Source organism: Artemia sp. Qi Xiang Cuo, chromosome 7, assembly GCF_049724085.1.
Source record: "Artemia sp. Qi Xiang Cuo chromosome 7, ASM4972408v1, whole genome shotgun sequence".
Taxonomy (NCBI): Eukaryota; Metazoa; Arthropoda; class Branchiopoda; order Anostraca; family Artemiidae; genus Artemia; species Artemia sp. Qi Xiang Cuo.
In genome coordinates, this window is record NC_142800.1 from 1,579,246 (window position 1) to 1,604,312 (window position 25,067).

Sequence of the window (25,067 nt, forward strand, 5' to 3'; positions counted from 1 at the left end):
GGAGGATACTCCCCCACAACCCTCAGGGCAAGGGTTTTAAGTTATGCCCTGGGGGCATATAAGGTTTTTATAGAAGGTGTTGTCGTAGAAAATTCAAAACATGCTTATTCGATTGGAAATTAAAGGGCTAGTGCCCTTTTTAATAGTCAAAAGTGATTGGAGTGTAACTAGCCCCCTTCCCCCCCCCCAAGCCCATCATTTCCCCAAACACATCCAATCAAAATTTTGAGATAGCCATTTTGTTCAGCATAGTTGATTTCCAGATAGAAAATATATTTTTGAGGAGGACACTCCCCCACAACCCTCAGGGCAAGGGTTTTAAGTTATGCCCTGGGGGCATATAAGGTTGAAAGCGTTGTCGTAGAAACACTAAGAAGTTTCTACGATTGGACATTAAAGGGCTAGTGCCCTTTTTAATAGTTGAAAGTGATTGGAGTGCAACTAGCCCCCCCCCCTCTCCCCCCCACGCCCATCATTTCCCCAAACAGATCCAATCAAAATTCTGAGACAACCATTTTGTTCAGCGTAGTTGATTTCCAGATAGAAAATATGTTTTTGAGGAGGACAATCCCCCAGAACCCTCAGGGCAAGGGTTTTAAGATATGCCCTGGGAGCATATAAGGTTTTTATAGAAGGTGCTGCCGTAGAAACTTCGAAATTTGGTCATTCATCGGTAATCTAAAAGGGCGTGTACCCTTTTTTTTTGGTAAATGGGTTGGGAGGACAGCTAGCCCCCCCCCCCCCCACGCCCATCATTCCCCCAAACGCATCACATCAAAACTTGATCAAGTTATTTTATTCAGCAAAGTTGAGTTTCACATCGTAATTTTGTTTTTGTAATAGTTACTCACTCGCCAACTTTAGTGCCATGTCCTTAATAAATTCCCTGAGGGCACGCGATATTTTTAAAGGAGTCTTCGTCGTATATACTTCAAAAAAGGCTCGTTCGATTGGAATTCTGAGGGCTAGTGCCCTTTGTAATAGTAGAAAGTGATTTGAGGGCAACTAACCCCCCTCTCACGCCCACCTTTTCCTCAAACCCATCCAATCAAAATTTTAAGACAACCATTTTATTAAACTTAGTTTTAAGTTCTGGAAATTAGGTCTTTGAGGATTACAACTCTCCCAAAGCCCTCAGGGCAAGGGTTGTAATTTAAGGATTCTCCAAATCCTTCATATTGTTTCTTATGGAAGGGATGCTTGTATAAACTTTTGAGAGGGCTCATTTGATTGAAAATTGAAATTTCTTGTTCACTTTTTAAGAGTCAAAAGAAATTGAAGGGCAACTAGCCTTTCTTCCTCTTTCACATCCTAAATGCATCAGATAAAATTTTGAAATAGACATTTTGTTAAAATACTCCAAAGTTCTGATAACAAAAAACACCGGTATCGACACAGCCCACCACGGCCCAGGGGTAGGCATTTTAAGTTATGCCCTGGGGCATGACTTATTAAGGGCGGTTTATAACTTATGGGAAGGGGTTTTGTATGGGAAGAGCACATAGGAAATCTATTATAGTTATTCAATTATAAGGTTAAAATACATACTCTGTGATAGATGCAAAATTGCTTTGGCACACAAATTCCTATTAAGGTCAATTCCAAACAGTTGTGATCCCTTTGTGTCAGCAAGTGAAATGGTCTAAACCTCCTTATAGGAGCTATTTGTTCAATCCATTCATTGTTGTCAATCACTATCCACAAGTTATGCAAGCTGTTTATTGTTCTTATATAAGGTTTTTATCAAAGAGCTATTTGTATAGACTTTGAAAAAAGCCTCATTCCATTTAAATTCAAAGTTTTAGATCCCTTTTTTAAAGTCAAGAATAATTGGACAGTAAGCACCCCCCCCCCCCATGTCATAAAAACTTGAAACTTTTTGCAATCAAAAACGAACAAAAATTAATTTAAAAAAAAATTCCGAAAAATAACTTTTTCAAAGAAAAGTAAAAGCCATTTTAAACTTAAGCTTAAACTTTTTTAAATTTTAAACAAATACCTGTTAAAATTCAAACTCAAAACGACCAGAAATTACTATTAAAGAATAAATGAAACCCCAAACGAACAAAAATTAAATAAACAATCATAGCAAAAAACATACAACAAGTAATAATATAAATGAATAAATAGATTTTAAAGCAAGTAAGGCTTAGATTGAATATGAAAATCAAGCTTAAAATGAAAACAAATATTTTGCTATTAAAGTATAAATGAAACTTAAAAACGAACAGAAATTAAATAAACAATCAATGAAAACAAACATACAATATATATTGATGTAAATGAATAAATAAATCTTAAAACGAGTGAAACTTAAATTGAATACGCAAATCAAGTTTGAAACGAATAAAAATCACTACAAACAAGAGTATGGGTATCATCTCACTGCAGAAGCCTAAAACCTACTGCGTCATTGGCGCTTTACTGAAAACAAATTATATTACAAATGTTATCTTCTGTACTTAATATTGAACATAAATATTAAAATTATAGTAAAATTTTGAACTGATGAGCTTTTAGCAATTAATATCATTATGCATCAAATATTCAGTTTAATTTATTAGTTCTTTTCAAGATTGGTCAAGACAAATATAGTTTCACTACAAGCAAAATTTGGATACGGCCCCCTTCTTTAACCGTAAAAACCTAAAGCCTTCTGCGTCATTGGTGCTTCACTGAAAACGAATTACTCGTATATTACAAATTTATTATTTTCCAGTTCTTAAAGCATTGAAAATTAAAATAAAAATACAGTGAAAAAAAATCTTGAACTGATGGATCTGTCAACAATTAATATCATTATGTACCTAATATTCAATTTGATTTTGTTTATACTTTCCAAGACTGCTCCAGACTCATAGTTTTGCCATTTTTATTTTAACTCTGCCATTTTTTGTAACTAATCGTGTTAGTTTGTTATGAAAACATTCTATGGCTTCTAGGCATTTCTATTTGAGCGGAAAACTGCAACTTAAACTTTGTGGAACATGCATTTTCTTGCATGAAACACCAAATTATAATAAAATGTCAAGTTTCGGAGTGTTCCACCACTCGCAAGCAAGTGGCATTGGTATTTTTGAATCCGCATGGTCTATTTAGGGGGTGGAGGGTAGGCTAATTCTCGTAGAAGCCCCATTCCGTCGTGGTATGGTTCACATTTTCAATACCTGGCGTCCGGACTATCATATAATCTACCAAGCATACAACTACCCCAAATCAGTACCAATAAATAAATGAAACCCAAAACAAACAAAAATTAAAATAAATATTCGAGTCAAACTCAAAACGAGCATAAATTAATGTGAGTAGGGTTCAAAACCCCTATGCTTTCTAAAAGCCAGAATATAATTTGTACTTTACTGAAAAAAAATTCAAATGATTTTACTGAAAAAAATGTGCATTGTCAATTTAATATACATATGCTGTTATTTATTCCTTAAAATCTTAATTAATTTTTGATTTCTTAAAGTTACAAAAGTGAAAATATTTTAAAGAATTGTTTTCAGTAAAGCGCCAATGATGCAGTCGGTTTTAGGCTTCTGCAGTGAGACGATACCCAAACTCTTGTTTTTAGTTATTTTTATTCGATTCAAACTTGATTTGCATATTCAATTTAAGTTTCACTCGTTTTAAGATTTATTTATTCATTTACTTTAATATCTATTGCATGTTTGTTTGCATTTATTGTTTATTTAGTTTCTGTTTGTTTAAGGTTTCATTTATACTTCCTTAGCAAAATATTTTTTTTCGTTTTAAGCTTGATTTTCATATTCAATTGGAGCTTTACTCACTTTAAGATCTAACTATTCCTTTATGTTATAGCTTGTTGCATATTTTTTGCAATGATCGTTTCTTTGATTTCTGTTCGTTTTGAATTTCATTTATTCTTTAAAAATAATTTCTAGTCGTTTTGAGTTTGAATTTTAACAGGTATTTGTTTAAAGTTTAAGTTTAAAAAAGTTTAAGCTTAAGTTTAAAATGGCCTTTACTTTTCTTTGAAAAACTTATTTTTCGGAATTTTTTTTTTAATTTATTATTAGTAAAGGTGGTTGAGGCAGTGAAGATGTAAGAAGTAAAATGACTAAGGTGCAGAACACATTTTTGTCCCCACCCCTATATTGCCATGACTTGATGTCACCCTAATGTGCAATAAACATTTATTTTGAGGCAAAGTCTCCCCTCTGAAAATACAGCCCAAAAAACAGTAAACTGGAAACTTTAAAGGATTTGTAGTGTTCAACCAAATCATGAGTTTATTAAACCCAGGCATTTCGAATAAAAAGCATGATAAGCAACTGAAAGCATGTACAAGCACAAGAAGCATAAGTACAGCAATCATGCATGATATTACATCCTCCTTTTTCTATAACAGAATATTAATGTTGCTTATGGCCAGTGGAGGATAAACTGTTGGTACTGTTACTAACATCTACAAGAGAAGGCACTAGGCTTGCTTCTCCTGGACCTCTACCACATAGACAAGAACACTAAGGGGCTATGCATGTGGTACTGCTAGCAAACATATCTGGGAGAAGGCGCTTGGCTCACTCCTCACCAGACAATATATGCACTATATACATACTTCTGCGTTTCTTCTTTTGAGAGTTGGGTAAGGTTACAAGTTCAGTTTGATTGGCGGCATAAATTGCTTTCTGTATCTGGTTTGGGTTACTGATGTCTCTGCTGGTACACTATCTTTGATTAGATTTGGGCTATTGGTGGTACGGGGCAGGGTTATTGTGTTGGGTGAGTTGAAGGTGGATGATGCAGAAGGCAGTGTCTCATCTTTACAAGTTAAGTCAGATATTGGATTGCTCACTGGTGGAGTGGCAGTGTCCCACCCACTGTACTGCCTGCTTTGTACGGGGGGTGATGGCAAGGCATTTGATATGTGCTTCTGATTCCTCTGTAGGATGGTTCCAGCTTTGGTTGCAATCTGGGGCAAGCTGCTGGCATTATGATGGTGATAGTGCTCCACTGACTATCTGTTTTTTTTTGTTTTTTTTTGGTAAGCCACATTGTCACCTGAGTCGATTGTGGGCTGAGGCTTGGCATATTTGTCATACTGCAATTTTCCTCTTCAGCAGGTATTTGTTGGTTGGAACCACCGGTTTCTGCAGGTGTTTTTCTGTGCAGGGTATGGTGGAGTGTAATTGGCAGCTCATCAGTAGCTGCACAGGAGCAGCTTAGCTGTCTACAGGTGTATTCCTATATTCTAGGAGACCCAAGTATGTGTCATTTCCACCTTCACTTGCCTTGGTGAAGATGTTCTTGCATGTGTGAACAGCCCTTTCTATCAACCTGTTAGCCTGTTCGTAGATAGTGCTGGACATCTTGTGTTTTATACTCCAGTCCTGTACAAATTGTTTAAACTCTGAGGATGTGTATTGAGTTCCATTGTCTGACATGATTTTATGAGGAAGGCCATGTTGGGCAAAATGCGTCTTGAGTTTGCTGATGACTTCCTTGGATGTTAAGTTCCTCAGCCTGTCAACTTCAAAAAAATGGCTGTGGTAGTCAACTGTTATGAGGTATTTTCCTTTGTTCCAATCAAAAATGTCTGAGGCTACCTGCTGCCATGGTGCTAATGGAATCTGTGAGTTTATCAGAGGCTCTTTCTGATTGTTGGGGCTATGTTTCTGGAATGCTGGGCCGTTTTTGATTAGTGCTTTGATGTTACTGTTCATCTTCGGCCAGTAAACAAGCATCTTGGCATGTTGCTTCGTCTTTTCCATACCAAGGTGGGAGATATAGACCTGCTTCAGGATGTTAGATTGCATCTTCAGGGGAGTAATGATTTTGTTGCCCTTGAATATGATTTCATTCATGTATGATAATTTGTGCTGAAGGTTCCAGTATGCAAGAAGATTTGTAGGACATTGCCTCAAAAGCCTCTTCAATTCCTCTTTGGAACTCATCCTGGGCAGATATGATGCCAAATGGCATCCATTGATGGAATCAATTTTAAAGTCTCCAACTTCCAAAACATGATTAAAAAAAAATACCTAGATTCCTTACTTGAAATAAAAGTGAAAACATATTCTAATGACAAACCGTACATTACTAGTCAATTGAAAAAAAGCTAATAAGGTTTAAAATGAATCTACTTAAGAATGGTAAAACATCCAAAGCTAATTCATTGCTTAAACATATAATAAAAAAGAAATACGCAAATCTGCTTCTTCATATTACAAAAAGTAAAGCCAAGGATTTATTTTCTACAAAGCCAAAACAATGGTATAAAAGAATAAAAAAAAAATTGTGGGAAAGCACATAATAACATAGATTTCCATTTCCAAGAAGACCCCTCAGTTACAGCCGCTGATTTGAACAAATTACTTTCCTCCATAGTTCAGAGCCTCCCTCCCCTCTCTTTTGACACTCCTTATGATTTATGCTCTCTCAATTTTCCCATTATTTCGCCCTCGGATGTGAAGCAAAAATTAAGAACATTAAAAAATGCAGTACTTGTCAACTAGACATCAAAAGACAAAGTAGAAGCAGTCGAAGCAAAAGACAAACTGAAACGACGTGGATAAAATCTAAAATAATCTATAAAACCTAAGATTAAAAAAATGAAAAACTAAGAAATAAAAAAAAATATCTATATGCACAATCAATGCTACTATGATTGAGCACCACAGAAGTTAGTTAGGCTTACTTCAATGAGAACACTGAAGCAACTGGATAAAATTTGCTTTAGATTTTTCCCTGAGATATTGCACGGGGACCCTTTTGACAATCTGGTGGTATGTATTTTCTTTTGATTTAGGTTTACATCCCATTCACATATCCCTGAAAGTTTTAACTTAGCCTAATCCTTAACTTCGTTCCTGAAGCGTTGTATCTGTGCCATTTTGACAACCTGAATGCACTTAAACTCTTTTGATTGAATTCAATAGTAGTAGTAGTAGCGGCAGTAATCACAGTCTGAGTAGTAGTAGTAGTAGTAGTAGCACTCACAGTGTCAGTCACGAGTAGTCAAAGTTGCATCTGGTTGCAGTCACAGTTGCAGTTCCAAGTAGTCCCAATTGTAAGTAGCTGTTTCATTCACAGTCACACCTAGTTGTAATTGCAGTTCCAGGTGGTTGCGGTTGCATTAAGATGTAGTTGGAGTCGCAATCATAAGATGTCAAGATTTGCAATTAGGCTGTATTATCCACATTTTTAACATCACTTCTTCAGTAATAGCAACATCACCTCTCTGGTATCATCTGTTGGCTTTAGGTTTAGCTTCACTGTTCCTTGTAGCTTTGGTTCGTTTTTTTTTTTACTTCTTCATTTGTTGGAATTTCTGCTCTTTTTAACCTCGAAATATTTTTTCTCACTTTTTTTCTTATATTTTTTTGTCTGTTGGTATTCCATTAGGTTTTTTTTTACCCATCAGCAATAATTTTATTTTGGCCACTCCCTTGATAAACCTTTTTGCTTGTAGATTTATGTATGATATTTGGTATTCTTTAACAAAATTTGCCTGGGTTTGCCTCATTACTGCTTTGAGAACTGAAAGATTTCTCTGAATTTCGTTTAGGTGTGCTCTCTAAAGCTTTTGATTCGGTCTGCCACACTCAATAATGGCATTCTTTTACCCTACAAGCTGTGAATTCTTCTGTTAAATTTTCCTTTGGTCCTGGAACGCTAATTCATACGTTTGATCTTGTTTAAGAGAACTTTTATTGGGAATATACCCACTTGTTCTGGTGATTGATAAGGAGTTGTCCTGTCTTCATACCTTTTCAGTGTGTTTGTTTATTCGCACTTTCAATAAAATGTGTAGTTTGATGCATGGCATGTTCTCTTTGGCTATTTTCTAATGTTTAAATTTTATTGCTTCCATTATTTCAGCTCAAACACCCACCATCAGCAGGTTTTTTTTATTTCTAAGTTTATATTTTATTTGTTTTTGTTATTAATGATTCTTCCTTGCTCTCAACCAATTGAGATCAAAGTTTGATATTAAGGTATTGTTAAATTTTTACTCCTAAAAAGAATAATATCTTTATTTATTTTTAATTGTTTGTAGGATTCAGTATTGGTAGAATTCCAAAATGACTGAGCGAAGAGTCACTCGAAACGCTTGGTCTCGCAATAAAAGTTGCCTTGCTTTAAAAAGGGATTTTGAAGAAGAGTCTACATCCGAAGAAGAAATTGAAATTGATTTAAGTGAATGCATAGAAGAAGTAAAAGCTAAGAAGAGATGTGAAACAAATGAACAGGAAACGATGATTGAAAATGAGTATGTTTCTACAGTTATTGCTGCTTCTTCTGCTGACGAGGAGACTGAGAAAGATCCTAAAAGCACAGAAGAAAACAAAAAAGACGATGATGTGGATGTCGGACATTTTCTGGCAACACCAGTTGGGACTTGTGACCCAAAAAGCATTTGGATGTCTCGGCAAGTTGGAAGGCCGAAAGCTAGCCGATATATTAACAATCCAGCTAGAAGAAGGCTTCAGGAATTACAACGAGTTGTGAAACTGAAGGAAAAAAGGAGAATCTCAGAAGCCAAAAAAAGAGTTACTGTAAGTCTGTTTGAGATAATGAAGATCTGCCTTTTATTACTTTTAAAAATTGCACGCATAGACAAAAATATGAAAGACAAGTATTTACAAAAATATCAGCTGTTACTAGCACAAAGAATAGCTCTTTTTTTAGTTTTTTAAGAGTTTTTTTTGGCACAAAATGATTTTGATATTTCTTTTTCTACATCTATGGAAACCTCTTGTAACTCGAATTACTCAACATGAATCAACTACTACTTCTTCCAACTCATCACAGCGTTAAAAAGTTTTTGGTTGAAAGAGTGGTGAACACCGGTCCTCTTCCTCAACCTCCTCAAATCGTTGAGGTTATGTCAGCTGTTACTTAAAAGTAAAAAGTTTACTTTTATTTAAAAGTAAATAAAAACTTTTACTTAAAAGTAAAAGTTTACTTAAAAGTAAAAGTATTTTAAGTCTTACTTGGGTTTCGCTCATCGACATTTTCAGTGCTTCGCATTACAGATGTTATATTTTTGATCCAAAAAGAAGATCAGGTATAGTGTATCATCAAAACATCATTACCTGAAATTTTTCCAAGAAAGGAGGGGGGTCACAAATTCAAAATAGGTGCAATTTCCCCCAAGAAGAGTAAGGGTGCTGGTAAACCTCAATTTTAGGTACTCCTATGTTTCACTTAATGTCAAATAAAAAATAAAAAAAACTGATAAATTAAAAAAAAAAAAATTGACGTGTTTTGCTAGAAAAACAAACAACGAGCCTTTTTCAGACACCTGCACCCTTTGCCTTTTCTCGTGTTTGCAAGTATGATTACTGTATGCTCAAGACTTAAATTTTAAATTAAAAAGAAGAAAACGAACAACTTCTGATTACTTTTTTAGGTAGCCTATGAGAATCTTATCGAATATCAGCGGGATTCCACAACGTTTGTGAATTTAACAGATCACCGCTAAGAGTATCAAAAAAAAAAAAACGCAGAATTTCTGGTAAAACCTCAGAAAGCTCTGGAAAATTGTCGAAAATGTTGGGAAGATGCGAAAAAAAAATCCTGTGAAATCTTGGTAAAACTCTGTAAGCAGTTTGCTCGCCCTTTTGCCACAATCTGTTTTTTTCTGTCTTATGGCAGTTTCAGACGCGCTAGTAAAGTGGTCTCTCAGCCAGTAAAAACAGTTGCTTGGCCTGGTAAACATGACTGTTGATAGATTTGTCAGTAGAAAACATTAGTCTAACTGGCTTTATCTGTCCTCTCTTATACCTGCATTTAAACCCTTATGTTATTATGCATTATTATGTTATTATTATTATTATTATTTGTTATTATATTATTATGCACAATACCAGTACATTCTATTACAGAAATGTTATTTGATATAAATCTGTCTTAACAAAAAATGTATGTTTTTATCTGTAAATTTTTTCTCGAGAACGCACTATGATTTTTTTTTTTTTTGAAGATTGGCATACCGCCATTTTCCGGTGTCAAGAATGATCTAGATGGTTCACAAACTTTGGGAAAATTCTTTTAGGGATGTCATTGTTGTCAGGTTTGGTGAAAGAGGTTAAAAAACTGTTTTTTTTTCATCAGGCGAAGCTCGTTCCCCTGGTACTAAATATTGTCGAACTAACCCTAACGCGCTGATGACAAGTAGAATAAGATTTGTAGGGAGAGTTCCGTGCTCCCCTTCGATCTGCCTCTCTGTCCGAACAATAGAAATTGTATCTCCAAACCCAAATCCACCATACTTTCGCTTTTTTGTTGAAGCAACGTATTCGAATATTTAATTGTTTCAGTGCTCCCAAAATAGTTACGTAAATAAATTATTTCACATCTTATTTTCACTTCAGGGCAAAGTGGATGAACTAGGTGTTGAAGCCGGCACTGAAAAGCTTACTAGAAAAGGAGAATTTCGTTCAAAAGTGGAACTGACCAAGTATTATAGGAATGATGTGTGTACTTTTGAAGAAGTCACAGCAATACTTCAGAGAATTGAAGATGAGCATGGTGTTAAATTCAACAAAGTTGGACATTCAACAAGCTTTAAATCAACGCTTGAAGAATATGTTGAAAAATACGGTGTGATATACTTACCCTTTTCCTCTTCTAAGTTACAGTACTCTATTCTTCAAATAAAAAAAACAAAAAAAACAATACCATCTGCAAATGACAAGTTTTATTGTATTTCAAAGCTACTAATAAGATGTATAGAAAACAACACTTTTTTTTCGCATGCTCACCAATGGTCTGCGTTGCGCAGGTACCGATCTCCCGATTCGATGCCTTCGGCTGGGAGTGCAATGCGTGGTTGGGGGCAAATCATCCAACACTTCCCGTATAGAAAACGGTTCTAGGCGTTTATCCTGAGTTTTATTTTTTTTTATTTCCGTATGGGGAACGAATTTTGGTACTTGTGTATTATGCACCACTCACTCAATTTATGCTGTGTAAAATTCGAGAACACACCAGTTTTTTTGTTACTTTAGAAATAAATTTGGGCTATATATTTGCAAATTAGGGGGGGGGGGGGGGTACAATCATTCTGCATATTAGATAGATAGACAGAGAAGTGCATTTTAAAGTTAAACATACGGCCATGAAAATAGTAAAATGACATAAATGAAAGGCACAAATAACATAAACTATTATCAGCAATCATCATAAAACACTTAAATGAAACACAACATTAACCTAATAATAGCACTTAATGCTTGGAAAATCGGTCATTGAAAAAAAAACACTTAACAATTGGAAAAAACACTTAAATGGAACATTACATTTGCTTTATACTGGGATTTTTTTTTTTTTTTTTTTTTTTTTTTTTATTATTTTTTTTTTTTAGTAAACAAAATTTCCAGATACCTCGCTATTCTTCTGTAATTTTTTAGTGGCCATACCTAGAAGGAATTGTTTTCTGACCTCAAACTGTCCAAATACTTTAACCCCCCCCCCCCCCTTAAGTGCAAATATATAGCCCAAATTACATATTTCCCATCTATTCTGTCACTTGTCTTTATCTTGTCTCATGCTAAGATAAAAGAAACTGACGAAGAAACCGGGTTTTTTCTCGAGTTTTACACCGCGTAAACTTGAGTGAGTGGCGCATAATACACAAGTACCGAAATTCCTTCCTCTTGCGGCAATATAAAAAAAAAATTCTCAAATTTGGAAAGCCTTATTTTCCACGGGGGGGGGGGGGTATTTTCCGCGGGGAAGGCGTCATAACATCTAACCGTCAGGAACACTAACGTCATTTCGTCTACAAAATCGGTCATAACATCGACAAAAAAATCCGTGTGAACCACTAACCATAACATATAAAATTTTTAAATTTAAGTTTTTTGGGGTTTATGGGGGAAAAGGTACCTAGGTTAGGTTAGGTTACGTATTTAATATATGCTATGCTTTACCCCGACCCCCCTGATTTGCAAATATATAGCTGAAATTTGTTTCTAAACAATTAGATACTTATTCCTATTATGTAAAATTTTACTTTTTTGTAGATGTTATGACGGTTAGTGGTTCTGAAGGGTATTTCTTTTAGATGTTATGACGTTTAGTGATTGTGACGGTTAGTCGAAATGGTAGCACCCCTTTTCCGCGGGGGGGGGGGTAAACGCCGGCCATATATATATATATATATATATATATATATATATATATATATATATATATATATATATATATATATATATATATATATATATATATATATATATATATATATAATGGCAGTTTTAAATATGGCACCATCCCATAAAATAGGAGAGGCTGCCAAATATGGTGCTGCTAGCTCAAAATCAATTTTTGCAGGAATTTGAATTCGTTTAACACCTACATATCATTAACTTTTGTAAACTAACAGCTAGCAGTATATTAGTGGCATAATCGCCGTGCAAAAGCTCAATAATCATAGTTGCAGCAGTAGCTGCAACCTAGTATAGGACGAACCACGGCCCATAGTAACCAAAAATTAAAAAACGTGTTTTTAAAAGTTGACTAGTGAGAAAAGATTGCCATCTTTAGCTGATTTTGGAATGGTAACTATTATCTCGATTAGTCTTAATAGTAAAATCTTATTTCGAAAACAAATTTATGGAAATTTTGAAAAATAGCCTAAAACCTCTAAAAAATTGTGCTGGATCGAAACGAAAAGTACACCATTGGGATCGCCCTGGCCAAAAACCCTATACAGGAAACTTCAATTCCCGTGGCTTGAACAACAATGAAAATCAAATGAACAGAAATTATGTATATGAGGGAGGATAGTCCCCTCCTCAGTTCGTTGCTCTTTACGCTAAAATTTGACTCTTGTCTCAATTCTTTAAGAACGGCTCCTGGAACACAAGGGTGGTTTATTTGGAATATGAAGCTTTCTTAAAGTACAAGCGTAACGACTGAGGGATTGAGGAGGGGGTAGTGTACGGAGTAATATCTGCTCGTTTTAAGTTTTAATGTTGCTTCTTACTTTCAGTTCAATAAACTTGTTTTTTTATATTTAATTTAACCAGAACGGGCTATTTCAGCAACCAAGCCTAAAGATTTCTGAAACTTGCATGGCAAGTGATAGCAAATAGTTTCTTTTGAAATCAAAAAGGATTATTTCGTATATAACGCTATTCACCAAATAGCAGGAGGCAGCACCTTGTATTGTGCATCGAAGTCAAACGCGTTTTTTCAGAGAATGAGTTTTCAATTTGATGGCAATATTATCATAACTGTCAGTATCAGCATAATTGTGCTGCAAAACTAAATAATTAAACGTTTTTATCTTTAAAATCTTTATGTTTTTATAATTAAAAGTTTAATACTCAACGTTATTACCTTCAAGCGGTAAAAGTATTGCTTCGGAACTACTCCTGGTAGCCTTGTTGCTGGATAGTTGTTCTGTTACGTCACAATTTTTATACAATCTTAAAAGGCATCCTTTTGAACAGTTTCCTGCGGGGAAGTTTTGACTTGGGAGTTTGTACATAAAATAAACACGTCAGATGTACGTTTTAAATGGTGCTTATTCTTTTTATTGTGTATGTTTCCTAACGTCTTCAAAACAGGCAAGGGTTTACTTGATTTGCATGCAAATTTAATTATTGGCACATTTTAGCTGAAGTAAACTCTTCAGCCGAAGTTTTCAGCTGAAGTTTTTTTTTGGCTCGCTTTTCTCTTTATTAGCCTTTTCAGGCAAAGCTGGACAAATGAAGTCAAAATGGGTAGCTAATTGGGTTGGCTTTATATGGAGTCAACTTTGTCCAACTCCACTTAAGCAAACACGACTATGTCGTCGACTCTCTTGACGTCACCTCGTTGGTTTCACCAGAAAATAAGGCGGACGAAAAGGCAGCATCAGCATTTTGAGTGCACAGCATGGATTACACCTACCAAATCCATAGCAGCTTCAAATATGAGTTTAAACTGTTCTATTGGGTTGTTCACGATCGAAACTATTAGAAATAATTCCGTTAAATTAAAAAAAATGTTAATATAAGTATTTGTTTTGTATACTAGAAAATTGGTAAAAGCTCAGAATGATGTATATAAAAAGAGGATTTACACACACATTAAGTAATAATATAAAATTATACAGAAATTTATACGGATTTAAAAATAATTGTATGTAAAATATTCGGTCTAATGTCAGCCCAAGCCATCATCAAATGAAAACCAAAGTAATTTGAGAAGTGAAACTTGGGCAGGGTCTTTTTGTAACAAAATCTCGATGGGGTATCTATGGGAACGTTTCGATGAGACTTCTACCTATCATCTTCAATTAGAAAACTTGAGTGACACGAAATAAGGTACCTCTAGAATAATTGTTAATGTATAAGAAGGGCATAAAAATGCCCAACCCCCCTCCCCGTAAGGATTTGACATTTGTGCCTCTATGATGTGAAAAGTACCAACCTTGCAAAACAAAGAAAATTACATTTATCTACTGCTGCTAATCCTATGGCTACTACTAATCCTATGGCTACATGCTAAAACTAGGGCTACTACTACTACTTCTGCGGCTACTACTACAACTGAGGCTGAGGATATTAAGGGTAAACTTTCAGGGAATATTTTGGGGGATGTTGAACTAAATCAAAACATACTGTATTGGCCATTGACCCACTTGTGGTTTCCAGATTTATTTCTTAGTTTTGTCATGGCTGTCCAGATCGACTAAATCTTTTATTTATTTTTCTGGATAAAATTTTCAGTGGATGCTGGGGTGTGCCATGGACAAAGTGAAAACGATATTATATGCACACGGGTTGTCAAAAGGGCGTTTCAGCAATCTTAGGAACGGCCGAGGGTATTAAATTGAACTCTCCCGGCTACTACTACTAAAACTACTAATTATGCTACTACTAATACTATAATTGCGACTATTTTGACTGGGACTGGTTGCGTTTGTGACTACTTGCAACTACAAAAACTGAGACAGAAACTTTAACTGCTTGTGACTACTTGGAACTGCTATTGCAACTTCTTGTGACTTTAACTGCTACAACTACTTGCGTCTGCAGCAACTTACGACAGTGACTGCAACTTTATTGTGAATACTTGCAACAGTGGCTGTGACTACTTGTGACTGTGATTATCTGTGACTGTGACTGCAACTAATTGGAACTGCAACTGCGGCTACAAGCAGTTATGACTACTTGCAACTGAAACTGCTTGCGACTGCTGCTTCTGCTACTACGGCTAATACTACCGTTACTACTGCCACTACTGCTGTTGAACTAAAAGAAAATATCTTAAGTATATCCAGGTTGCCAAAATAGCACATATGCAATATCTCAAGAATGGAATAGGGAACGGTGTTGAGTTGGAACTTTCAGGTAAAGTTGAGGGGGATGTAAAATTAAATGAGTATAAACTATGTGTATCTAAGTCGCTAAAAGGGTGCCTGTGTAATGTTCCAGGAAAAACTTAAGGCATTACGTTGGACCTTCAGTGTTTTTTTAGGGATGTTAAACCAAAAAGGGTTAATTCTAGGTGAATTGACCCCATTACTGGGATTACGAATTTCTCAAGAAAACCATTCTCATCAAAATTCTAGCCGACGAAAATGCATTTTACAAGGAAAAAAAAATTGTATTTTTCTTGTCTTTGTGTCTATCTCGAAGATCTCTGTATCCTACTTCCTTTTTTTTAAGTGTATGATGTCCAAATTTGATAGAGTTCATAAATACCTTTTTTGTTATTTTTATTGTGAAAATTAAAAAAAAACGACACCCCCCCCCCCCCCCCGGAATGAAATATATATAGTGTATTTGCCAAATTTTTTGTTGTTTTTACAGTTTTTATTTTATTATTAGGTGATAAAATATGTCAAAGGCAGAGATTAGTCTATCAGTCGAGTACTGCATTTCCAATAAAATACTTTGGCAACCCTTATTTGGTACTTGAAGAAAGCATACATCTGTGTGAGTACGGCATGGGGAGAAAATACAAGGCCGAACCTAAGGTGAGATCAATCAGTTTGGAAACTTTTTTTTGTATCGCTAAATAAATGGCTATCATATTCGTTCAGTTTTATTGTATATTTTATGAAAATTGATTTTTATCTTTTTTGTTGCTTGACTCATTAAAAATATGTGTTTGTATCTGAAAAAATAAAGCCAACCATCTTGTTGTGTCATCATACGTGGTCTCAAATTCCCTGACCTAATCATATTTTGGGTACTTGTTAAATATCCCGACCAGACTCAAGAAGTTTAATCTGTTTAAAACCGGCTTCTTTGTTTGCATTTGGAGATATTTAGCTTAGGCTCAGTGAGGTAAACTACTATATAGGTATAGTTTAGTCAAATATTTAATATATAGGCTAGAGCTGGTATTTTGGTTAGGTTAGGTATTCAATATAATGCGTTCTTTGCGGCCTGCTTTTCATAATTTTTTGTTGAAATTTCCATAATTTTGTTACTTAAGTGTTATATTTTCATCATATTTTAGTATACTTCATTATGATTAAACCTAACTTCATTTCTTAAGTCTGGTCGGACTTAATTTAACAAGTACCATTTTTTGCATAACAGGATTGCACAAGACCAACTTAAGTGTAATTTCGTATCCAGCTTCAAGACCATACCTGGAGGGGCCAGGGGGAGAGCTCTTAAATGTGAAATGCTATGCAAAATTCGTATTTATAGGGGTAATGCCTAAAATATGGTTCGATCCTACTCTACAGGGCTAAAATGAAAAATAAGGGTTTAGATTTTTAGGGTCACGTTATACGTATGAAGCATAATAGTTTGCTAAAAATTTTGCCTCCTGGGGTCAAACCACAAATAATGCCATCCTCTAATGGAATAAAAAGAGTTCATAAAAAATGTTTTAAGGGAAACCACAAGTTCATGAGAGAGAGTAGAGAGTGAAGCTTTGAGGAGTGTGCACAGTTGTGATGGTATAACGACGCTTCTTTTTGGTACAAGTTGTTAGTGGTGCTGCTAGTACTATGATCAGACGCTTCTGTATTATTAGTAGTAATGACTAAACAGAGTGTTTCATTTTTGAAACCCTTTTCTCTCCCCCGAGTCAAAGTTGAATTTCCAAGTTGTACCCTTATTTTCCTGCTACTATATATGCAATAAAGAAAGATTTAAGGGAAATGAGAATTTCCTGGGAAGCTGTAAAGAGGTTTTGAATATATTGGGATGAAGGAGGAGCGTGCGTAACTTTGTTGACCTTAGGCGGCTTGGTGCTGCGGTGAGTTGTTGTTAGTAGTATATATGCAATGAGCTATTAAAAAAATAATAAATTCAATGTACAATCAAATTTAAATAGAATCAGACAAGATAATATTGACTTTAATAGGGTCTTGAGACTATTCCGTTTTTGACTGATTTATTCTAAAATCATTAATCTGCATACAATAGAGCTTATTGCTGCTAATATTGGCAGGTTTGCCACTGTAAAAGGGCTCTGATACAGGGGCGGATGCAGGATTTTTTTAGGGGGGGCGCAAAATAGGTTGATCCGACAAACTTGCGTTAGGAGCAAGTTTAATTAACGAAAACTTGCGTTAATTAAGTAAATTACGCTACTCTAGACTACGTTTGGGGGGGGGGGGCTCACCCCCTGGATCCGCCACTGCTCTGATAGGTTGGAAGCGATGCATTGCGATCACTTTCAACCAACCAGAGGCCTTTTCCAACGACAAGCCTCCGAAAAGTAATTGTAAATGAGGTATAAATATCGTGGGGCTAAGTATAATCAATCAGCAGCAAGTATGTACGTTCCATCTGTTAAAAAAAAATTTGTAAAATTAGATAACGTACATAATTTTTGTTTTATAGAGGTAAAATAAAATTTATTTCCAAGAAATTAGCATCACAAGCTCAGATGGGATGAATCCGCGAATGATGACCTTGTAGAAACAGTCAAAGGTCTGGAATGACTGGGAGGTTTGAATTTGTTTGTTTATTTTTTTTTCTTCGACTACCTTCTTCTGAGGGAGGCAAAGTGTCAGTATAAAGAAGCTGATTCTTCTTTTTACCACTGTTCTCCTCATTTTCGTTACACATTTTGCTGTTAGACCCTCGAAATATCAGAGTTAAATCCAAAACCATTATGAAGTGAGTCTTGGCGTTCTTGCAATTAGTTATCTAGTTTTTCCTTTGTTGGGGTTGATGCTAGTGTATCGCTCGATCTATTCTTCAAAAACCTCTAGTCAGGTCAGAATTGGAGCTATTTTTTTAAATTCATCATGAAACGCAAGGTCGCCATATTCCTATTTGTTTGTTTAAATAGCTATGAGAATACTCAAAAAGTGAGCGCCAAATAATGCTACTTTTATAATCACCAAAAAAACTTTAAAAAGGGGGCTGTGATAATTAAAATTGCGACAAATTCCATTTCTGTAACTTTTCAGGAGAGCCAAAAAACGGAAAAAAAAAGTTTGTCGACTATGGTCACTCCGAAGGGTGAGGCTAATGGAACATAGTCTAAACCAAATTTTTATGCTCGTTTCAGTAGTATATTCCATTTTATGACGTATGTCTCCTTTGTTCTTCATAAAAAAAAAGGAGACGCATGCCAGGTCCCCATGTTCCAGCTCCATAAAATAATCCTATTCTTTCATTCTGAATTGTAACAAGACCTGACAAAAAGAGACATACGCCACTTAGGGGCTTATATCTCTTTTTACCCTAGTAACGGTACGTGATAGGACAATTTTGACGCACCATTTGATTCCTCGTCCTTAGTTTACCCATGACATAGCTCATTTTCGACCAAAATGGCATATATCACACTTTTAATTATCACAGCCGAAATATACTAACGACAAACGACGCGATGGAGTTTGCAAATTTCTTCGAACGGCAATTGACTGCTTTTACTTTAGATTACAATGTATTTATTTACTACAATGGTCGGAGTTAACATAAGCATGTCAATGTTAAAAAAAAGATAAAGCCAAGCAAGGTTGAAGAAAAAAGTGAAACTGCAACACCAAAATATAAAGTAGCAAATGCTGCTTCAAGGTCAAAAGATAAAAATGAGCCATAAATTGAATTTATGCAAGAATAAATGTATAGAATTTATAATTTGTTCTGATACCTGGTAAGTCAGCTGGTTGGTACGGAAGACAAGAGAATAGATCGGTGTTTCTGGTTTGTTAAAATCTCTTTTCCGAATTTCTTTATTACGACGTATGTTTAGAAATTAAGTTCCTTTTTTAAATGACAAAAAGTACAAATTAAGCAACGAAATTTGTTTTACACAAAATTAACTTTTTGTACACACTATTCATAGTTTGTAGCTGCCGACGTTGTCAACCATGCGATAGCGTTTTCTTTCAGCTCTTCGTCGCTGTTGAAGCTTTTACGAGGGTGGCAATTCATTTTGGTTGTAGACAGTCATGAAGGATGAAACTTGGGCTGCACATGATACCCCCTGAAGTCAAACAGTAATCGAAAGGTGTCACCACTTCGTCGTCAGCAAAAGTCAAATCCAAGCAAATCTTAACACCTCGAAAAGCCGTTTTCACAGTGTTTTGGGATAGACAAGACATTTAACGGACGGAATTTTTGCCACAAGGGGAAATATTCAATAAAGAAGTTTATTACGAGACGCTTAAAAAATTGCGCCAAAGCGCCGAGGAATGCACACAAACGGCACGGTTTTCACTACACGACTGCAATTGTGGCAAAACAACTCCTACGGGACTTTTGTTGTGATTCTCACTAATTGTGGCCCCTTTCCTATCTTTAGCTTAGGCAAGTCAACATTAACTATTCCTTCTCGTTTTATTAACATGCCAGTACAATATTTTACTATTATGCCGCTGGCTCCATCTTCCAGGTCTTCGACGATTTTATCCATGGTGCACTGCACACCTCCTTAATTCACATTTCAATGCTTTCTCCTCTTACTTTGCGTTCTTCTTATTTTCATATGTTCTATTACTCAGATAATTCTTGTCCAAGCCCCTTCTCCTCTCTTTTAAACAAAGTATTTTCACTAATATTCCTCTCTGCGTTTCTAACTTTCTTCCCTAAGATATTATCAGCGACTTTACAAACTCCTGGAAAGTTTCTGGTACTGGAACTGTTCCTGGAAAGTTTCTCTCAAATTCTCATCCTGAACTCTACCAACGTCATAACTTCCCTGAAAATATACGCAAATTTTTTACATTCAAGTATTAAATAAAACATTTGTTAAGCTTCATATGTCATTTATTTATCTTTTTACAGGCCAAGGTAGTTGAAGGTGCTGAAGTAAAACCCTCTTCTAAATCAAAGAAGCGATCCTGTACTGCAGAGGTCTGCATAAGGAAACTATTAGTATTCCGGAAGATACATATCCCAGAGAATACAGAATATCAAAGAAATTTGGCCTCGAAAAGAGTACGAGACATACTGAAAGGTTGGGCTAAACTTGGTAAAAAAGTAAGTACTTGCATATAATCAAGGTCAAATAAAGTTTAAGATCGAAAGTAAACAGTTAGTACGAAAAACAGGTTGAACAAACTTAAGGTTCCTATGACTCACTGCAGCACCAAACCGCCTGAGGCCAACACAGCTACGCAAGCTCCTCCTCCATACAAATCTGTTCAAAGTCTCCCTATTTACACCCTCCCAAAAAGTTACCATTTTCCTTGCGACCTCCTCTCACCCCATTCGGGAACGCCTTGCTTTTTGTAAGACACGCAGAGTGTGTCTTAGCCACGCCAAGGTTGGCATCAATATATACTTTTTTGTCTTAAAAAATGTTCATAGGGTGGAGGAGCTCTAACTATGGGGAAGATTTTAAAATATCAAGTACATTTACGATGTACGCAATTTTTAATTAATTCTTCATATGGGCGTTGTTTCTTAATCATCAGTGATAAAAATTGACTAGAATTTCTCAATTTTAGAAACATTTTTGTAAAGTTTTTAATTGGGACACATTTAATTACAAAGTTTTATTCGGGTAAAAATATTTCTAATTTTAATCAGGTCATTTTTGACGTTCTAAATTTATTAAAGGGATTTCTAATGTAAATTTATAAGATTAAAGAATGTTTTTCAAACCTTTATAATAGTTAAAGATTATGGCAAACTTATTTGGTAGATGTTTTCCAGAGGAATTGTCTAGGAATATTCTTGATTACCAGCCTGACTGGCTGTATTTCAAACAGTAAGGTGTACGAAAAATATGGCTCTATCCCGCTTTCTATGGCTATAATGATAGTTTATCTCACCGCTTTCTAGGGCTATCTATATCATAGGCAGCGCACTAGCGCTGCCTAAGTAAAGAACGATGTGGGCACAATGTGTTTTTTTTTTTTTTTCTCCATACCCGGGCATTTCGTATCGATGGACTTGTCGTAAAAACTTCGAAAAGGCCTCATTTGATTGGAAATTGGAGTGGCTAGTGCCCTTTTTGATAGTCGAAAGGGATCGAAAGGCAACTAGCCCCTTCCCCCCCCCCCCCCCCCGAACGATGTGTGCACAATGTGTTGTTTTTTTTTCATACCCGGGCACTTCGTATCGAAGGAGTTGTCGTAGAAAGTTCGAAAAGGGCTCATTCGATTGCAAATTGGAGTGGCTAGTGCCTTTTTTAATAGTTGAAAGTGATTGGAGGGCCTCTAACCCTCCCCCCCCCCCAAGACCATGATTCCCTCAAACACATCCAATCAACATTTTGAGATATCCATTTTGTTCAACGTAGTTGATTTCCAGATAGAAAATATGTTTTTGAGGAGGACACTCCCCCACAACCCTCAGGGCAAGGGTTTTAAGTTATGCCCTGGGGAAATATAAGGTTTCTATAGAAGGTGTTGTCGTATAAACTTCAAAAAAGGCTCATTGGATTGGAAATACAAAGGGCTAGTGCCCTTTTTAATACTCGATATTGATTGGAGGGCAACTAGCCCCCCCCACGCCTCTCATTCCCCAAAACACATCCAGTCAAAATTTTGAGATAGCCATTTTGTTCAGCGTAGTTGATTTCCAGATTGAAAATATCTTTTTGAGGAGGACACTCCCCCACCACCGTCGGGTCTAAGGTTATAAGTTCTGCCCTAGGGGCATATAAGGTTCTTATAGAAGGCGTTGTCGTAGAAACTTCAAAAAAGGCTCATTCGATTGGAAATTCAAAGGGATATTGTCCGTTTTAGTAGTCAAGATTGTTTGGAGGGCAACAACTCCCCCCCCCCCGCGCCCATCATTCCCCCAAACACATCCAATCAAAATTTTGAGATAGCCATTTTGCTCAGCTTAGTTGATTTCCACATGGAAAATATCTTTTTGTTAGAGACACTTCCTCTTCACTCCTAGGGCTATGTTTGTAACTTATGCCCTTGGTGCATACCAGGCTTTTATAGAAGATGTTATTGTTAACACCTCAAAAAAAGGCTTATTCGATTAGGTATTTTAAGAGCTACTACCCTTGGAAATAGTTGAAAGTGATTGGAGGGCAACTAATCCCCCCCGCGCCCATCATTCCCCCAAACACATCCAATCAAAATTTTGACATAGCCATTTTGTTCAGCGTAGTTGATTTCCAGATAGAAAATATCTTTTTGAGGAGGACACAGAAAAGGCTCATTCGATTGGAAATTCAAAGGGCTAGTGCCCTTTTTAATAGTCGAAAGTGATTGGACGGCAACTAGCCCCCCCCTCCCCCACGTCCATCATTCTCCCAAACACATCCAATCAAAATTTTAAGATAGCCATTTTGTTCAGTGTAGGCTAGTTGATTTCCAAATAGAAAATATATTTTTGAGGAGGACACTCCCCCACAACCCTCGGGGCAAGGGTTTTAAGTTATGCCCTGGGGGAATATAAGGTTTTTATAGAAGGCGCCGTCGTAGAAACTGCAAAAAAGGCTCATTCGACTTGTAATTCAAAGGGCTAGCGCCCTTTTTAATAGTCATACGTGCTTGGTGGGCAACCCTCCCCCCCCCCCACGCCTATCATTCCCCCAAACGCATCCAATCAAAATTTTGAGATAGCCATTTTGTTCAGCGTAGTTGAGTTCCCGGTAGAAAATATCTTTTTGAGAAAGCCACTCTCCCACAACCCTCGGTGCATGGGTTTTAAGTTATGCCCTAGGGGCATATAAGGTTTCTATAGAAGGCGGTGTCGTATAAACTTCAAGACAGGCTCATTCGATTTGAAATTCAAAGGGCTAGTGCCCTTTCTAATAATCGGAAGGGATTGGAGGGCAACTAGCCCCCCCCCCCACGTCCATCATTCCCCCAAACACATCAAATCAAAATTTTGAGATAGCAATTTTGTTCAGCGTAGATGATTTCCAGTTAGAAAATATATTTTTGAAGGAGGACACTCCCCCACAACCCTCGGGGCAAGGGTTTTAAGTTATGCCCTGGGGGCATATAAGGTTTTTATAGAAGGCGTTGTCACATCCAATCAAAATTTTGAGATAGCCATTTTGTTCAGCGTAATTGATTTCCTGAAAGAAAATATATTTTTGAGGAGGACACTCCCCCACACCCCTAAGGGCAAGGGTTTTAAGTTATGCCCTAGGGGCATAGAAGTTTGTATAGAATGCGTTGTCGTAGAAACTTCAAAACAGCCTCATTCGATTGGAAAATCAAAAGGCTAGTGCCCGTTGTAATAGTCGAAAGTGATTGGAGGGCAACTAATCCCCCCTCGCGCCCCTCAGGCCCCCAAACACAGTCAAGCAAAAGTTTGACATGGCCATTTTGTTCAGCGTAATTTATTTCCAGATAGAAAATATATTTTTGAGGATGACACTTCCCCAGAACCCTCGGGGCAAAGGTTTTAAGTTATGCCCTGGGGGCATATAAGGTTTTTATATAAGGCGTTGTTGTAGAGACTTCAAAAAAGGCTCATTGGATCGGAAATTCAAAGGGCTTGTGCCATTTTTAATAGTGAAAAGTTATTGGTGGGCAACTAGCCCCCCCCCCCCTACGCCCATCACTCCCCCAGACACATCCAATCAAAATTTTGAGATAGCCATTTTGTTCAGCGTAATTGATTTCTTGATAGAAAATATCTTTTTGAGAAGGCCACTCCCCCACAATCCTCAGGGCAAGGGTTTCAAGTTATGCCCTGGGGGCATATAAGGTTTTTATAGAAGGAGGTGTCGTAGAAACTTCAAAAAAGGCTCATTCGATTGGAAATTCAAAGGGCTAGTACCCTTTTTAATAGTCGAATGTGATCGGAAGGCAACTAGCCCCCCCCCCATTCCAATAATTACTCCAACCATATCTAATAAAAAGTTTTAGAAAGCCAGTTTGTTCAGCGTAGCTGATTTCCAGATTGAAAATATCTTTTTTAGGAGGACACTCCTCCACAAACCTTAGGGCAAGGGTTTTAAGTTATGTCCTGGGGGCATATAAGGTTTTGATAGAAGGTGTTGTCGTAAAAACTTCAAAAAAGGCTCATTCGATTGGAAATTCAAATGGCTAGTGCCAGTTTTAATAGTCTAAAGTGATTGGAGGGCAACTAATCCCCCCCCCCCGCGCCCATCATTCCCCCAAACACATTCAATCAAAATTTTGACATGGCCATTTTGTTCAGCGTAGTTGATTTCCACACAGAAAATATCTTTTTGAGGAGGACACTCCCCCACAACCCTCGGGGCAAGGGTTTTAAGTTATGGCCTGGGGCATAAAAGGTTTTTATAGAAGGCGTTGTCGTAGAAACTTCAAAAAAGGCTCATTCGATTGGAAATTCAAAGGGCTAGTGCCCGTTTTAATAGTCAAAAGTGTTTTGAGGTCAACTACTCCCCCCCCCCCGCGCCCATCATTCCCCCAAACACATCCAATCAAAATTTTGAGATAGCCATTTTGTTCAGCGTAGTTGATTTCCAGATAGAAAATATGTTTTTGAGGCGGACACTCCCCCACAACTCTCAGGGCAAGGGTTTTAAGTTATGCCCTGGGGGAATATAAGGTTCTTATAGAAGGCGTTGTCGTAGAAACTTTAAAAGGGGCTCATTCGATTGGAAACTCAAAAGGCTAGTGCCCTTTTTAATAGTCGAAAGTGATTGGAGGGCAACTAATCCCCCCGCGCCCCGCCTTCCCCCAAACACATCCAATCAAAATTTTGACATAGAAATTTTGTTCAGCGTAGTTGATTTCCAGATAGAAAATATCTTTTTGAGGA

General features: G+C 36.6%; 1 protein-coding gene across 1 annotated transcript in view; it reads left to right on the top strand.

The window, feature by feature from the left end:
* The window catches only part of LOC148949847 (uncharacterized), a 109,020-nt gene that overhangs the window by 14,771 nt on the left and 69,182 nt on the right, over window positions 1–25,067 (top strand). The window contains exons 2-5 of the mRNA XM_089091952.1: window positions 8,024–8,522; window positions 10,344–10,572; window positions 15,798–15,946; window positions 20,178–20,372. Coding sequence (XP_088948078.1) covers window positions 8,049–8,522; window positions 10,344–10,572; window positions 15,798–15,946; window positions 20,178–20,372 — 1,047 coding nt within the window. The 5' untranslated portion in view covers window positions 8,024–8,048. The remainder of the gene's footprint in view (window positions 1–8,023; window positions 8,523–10,343; window positions 10,573–15,797; window positions 15,947–20,177; window positions 20,373–25,067) is intronic.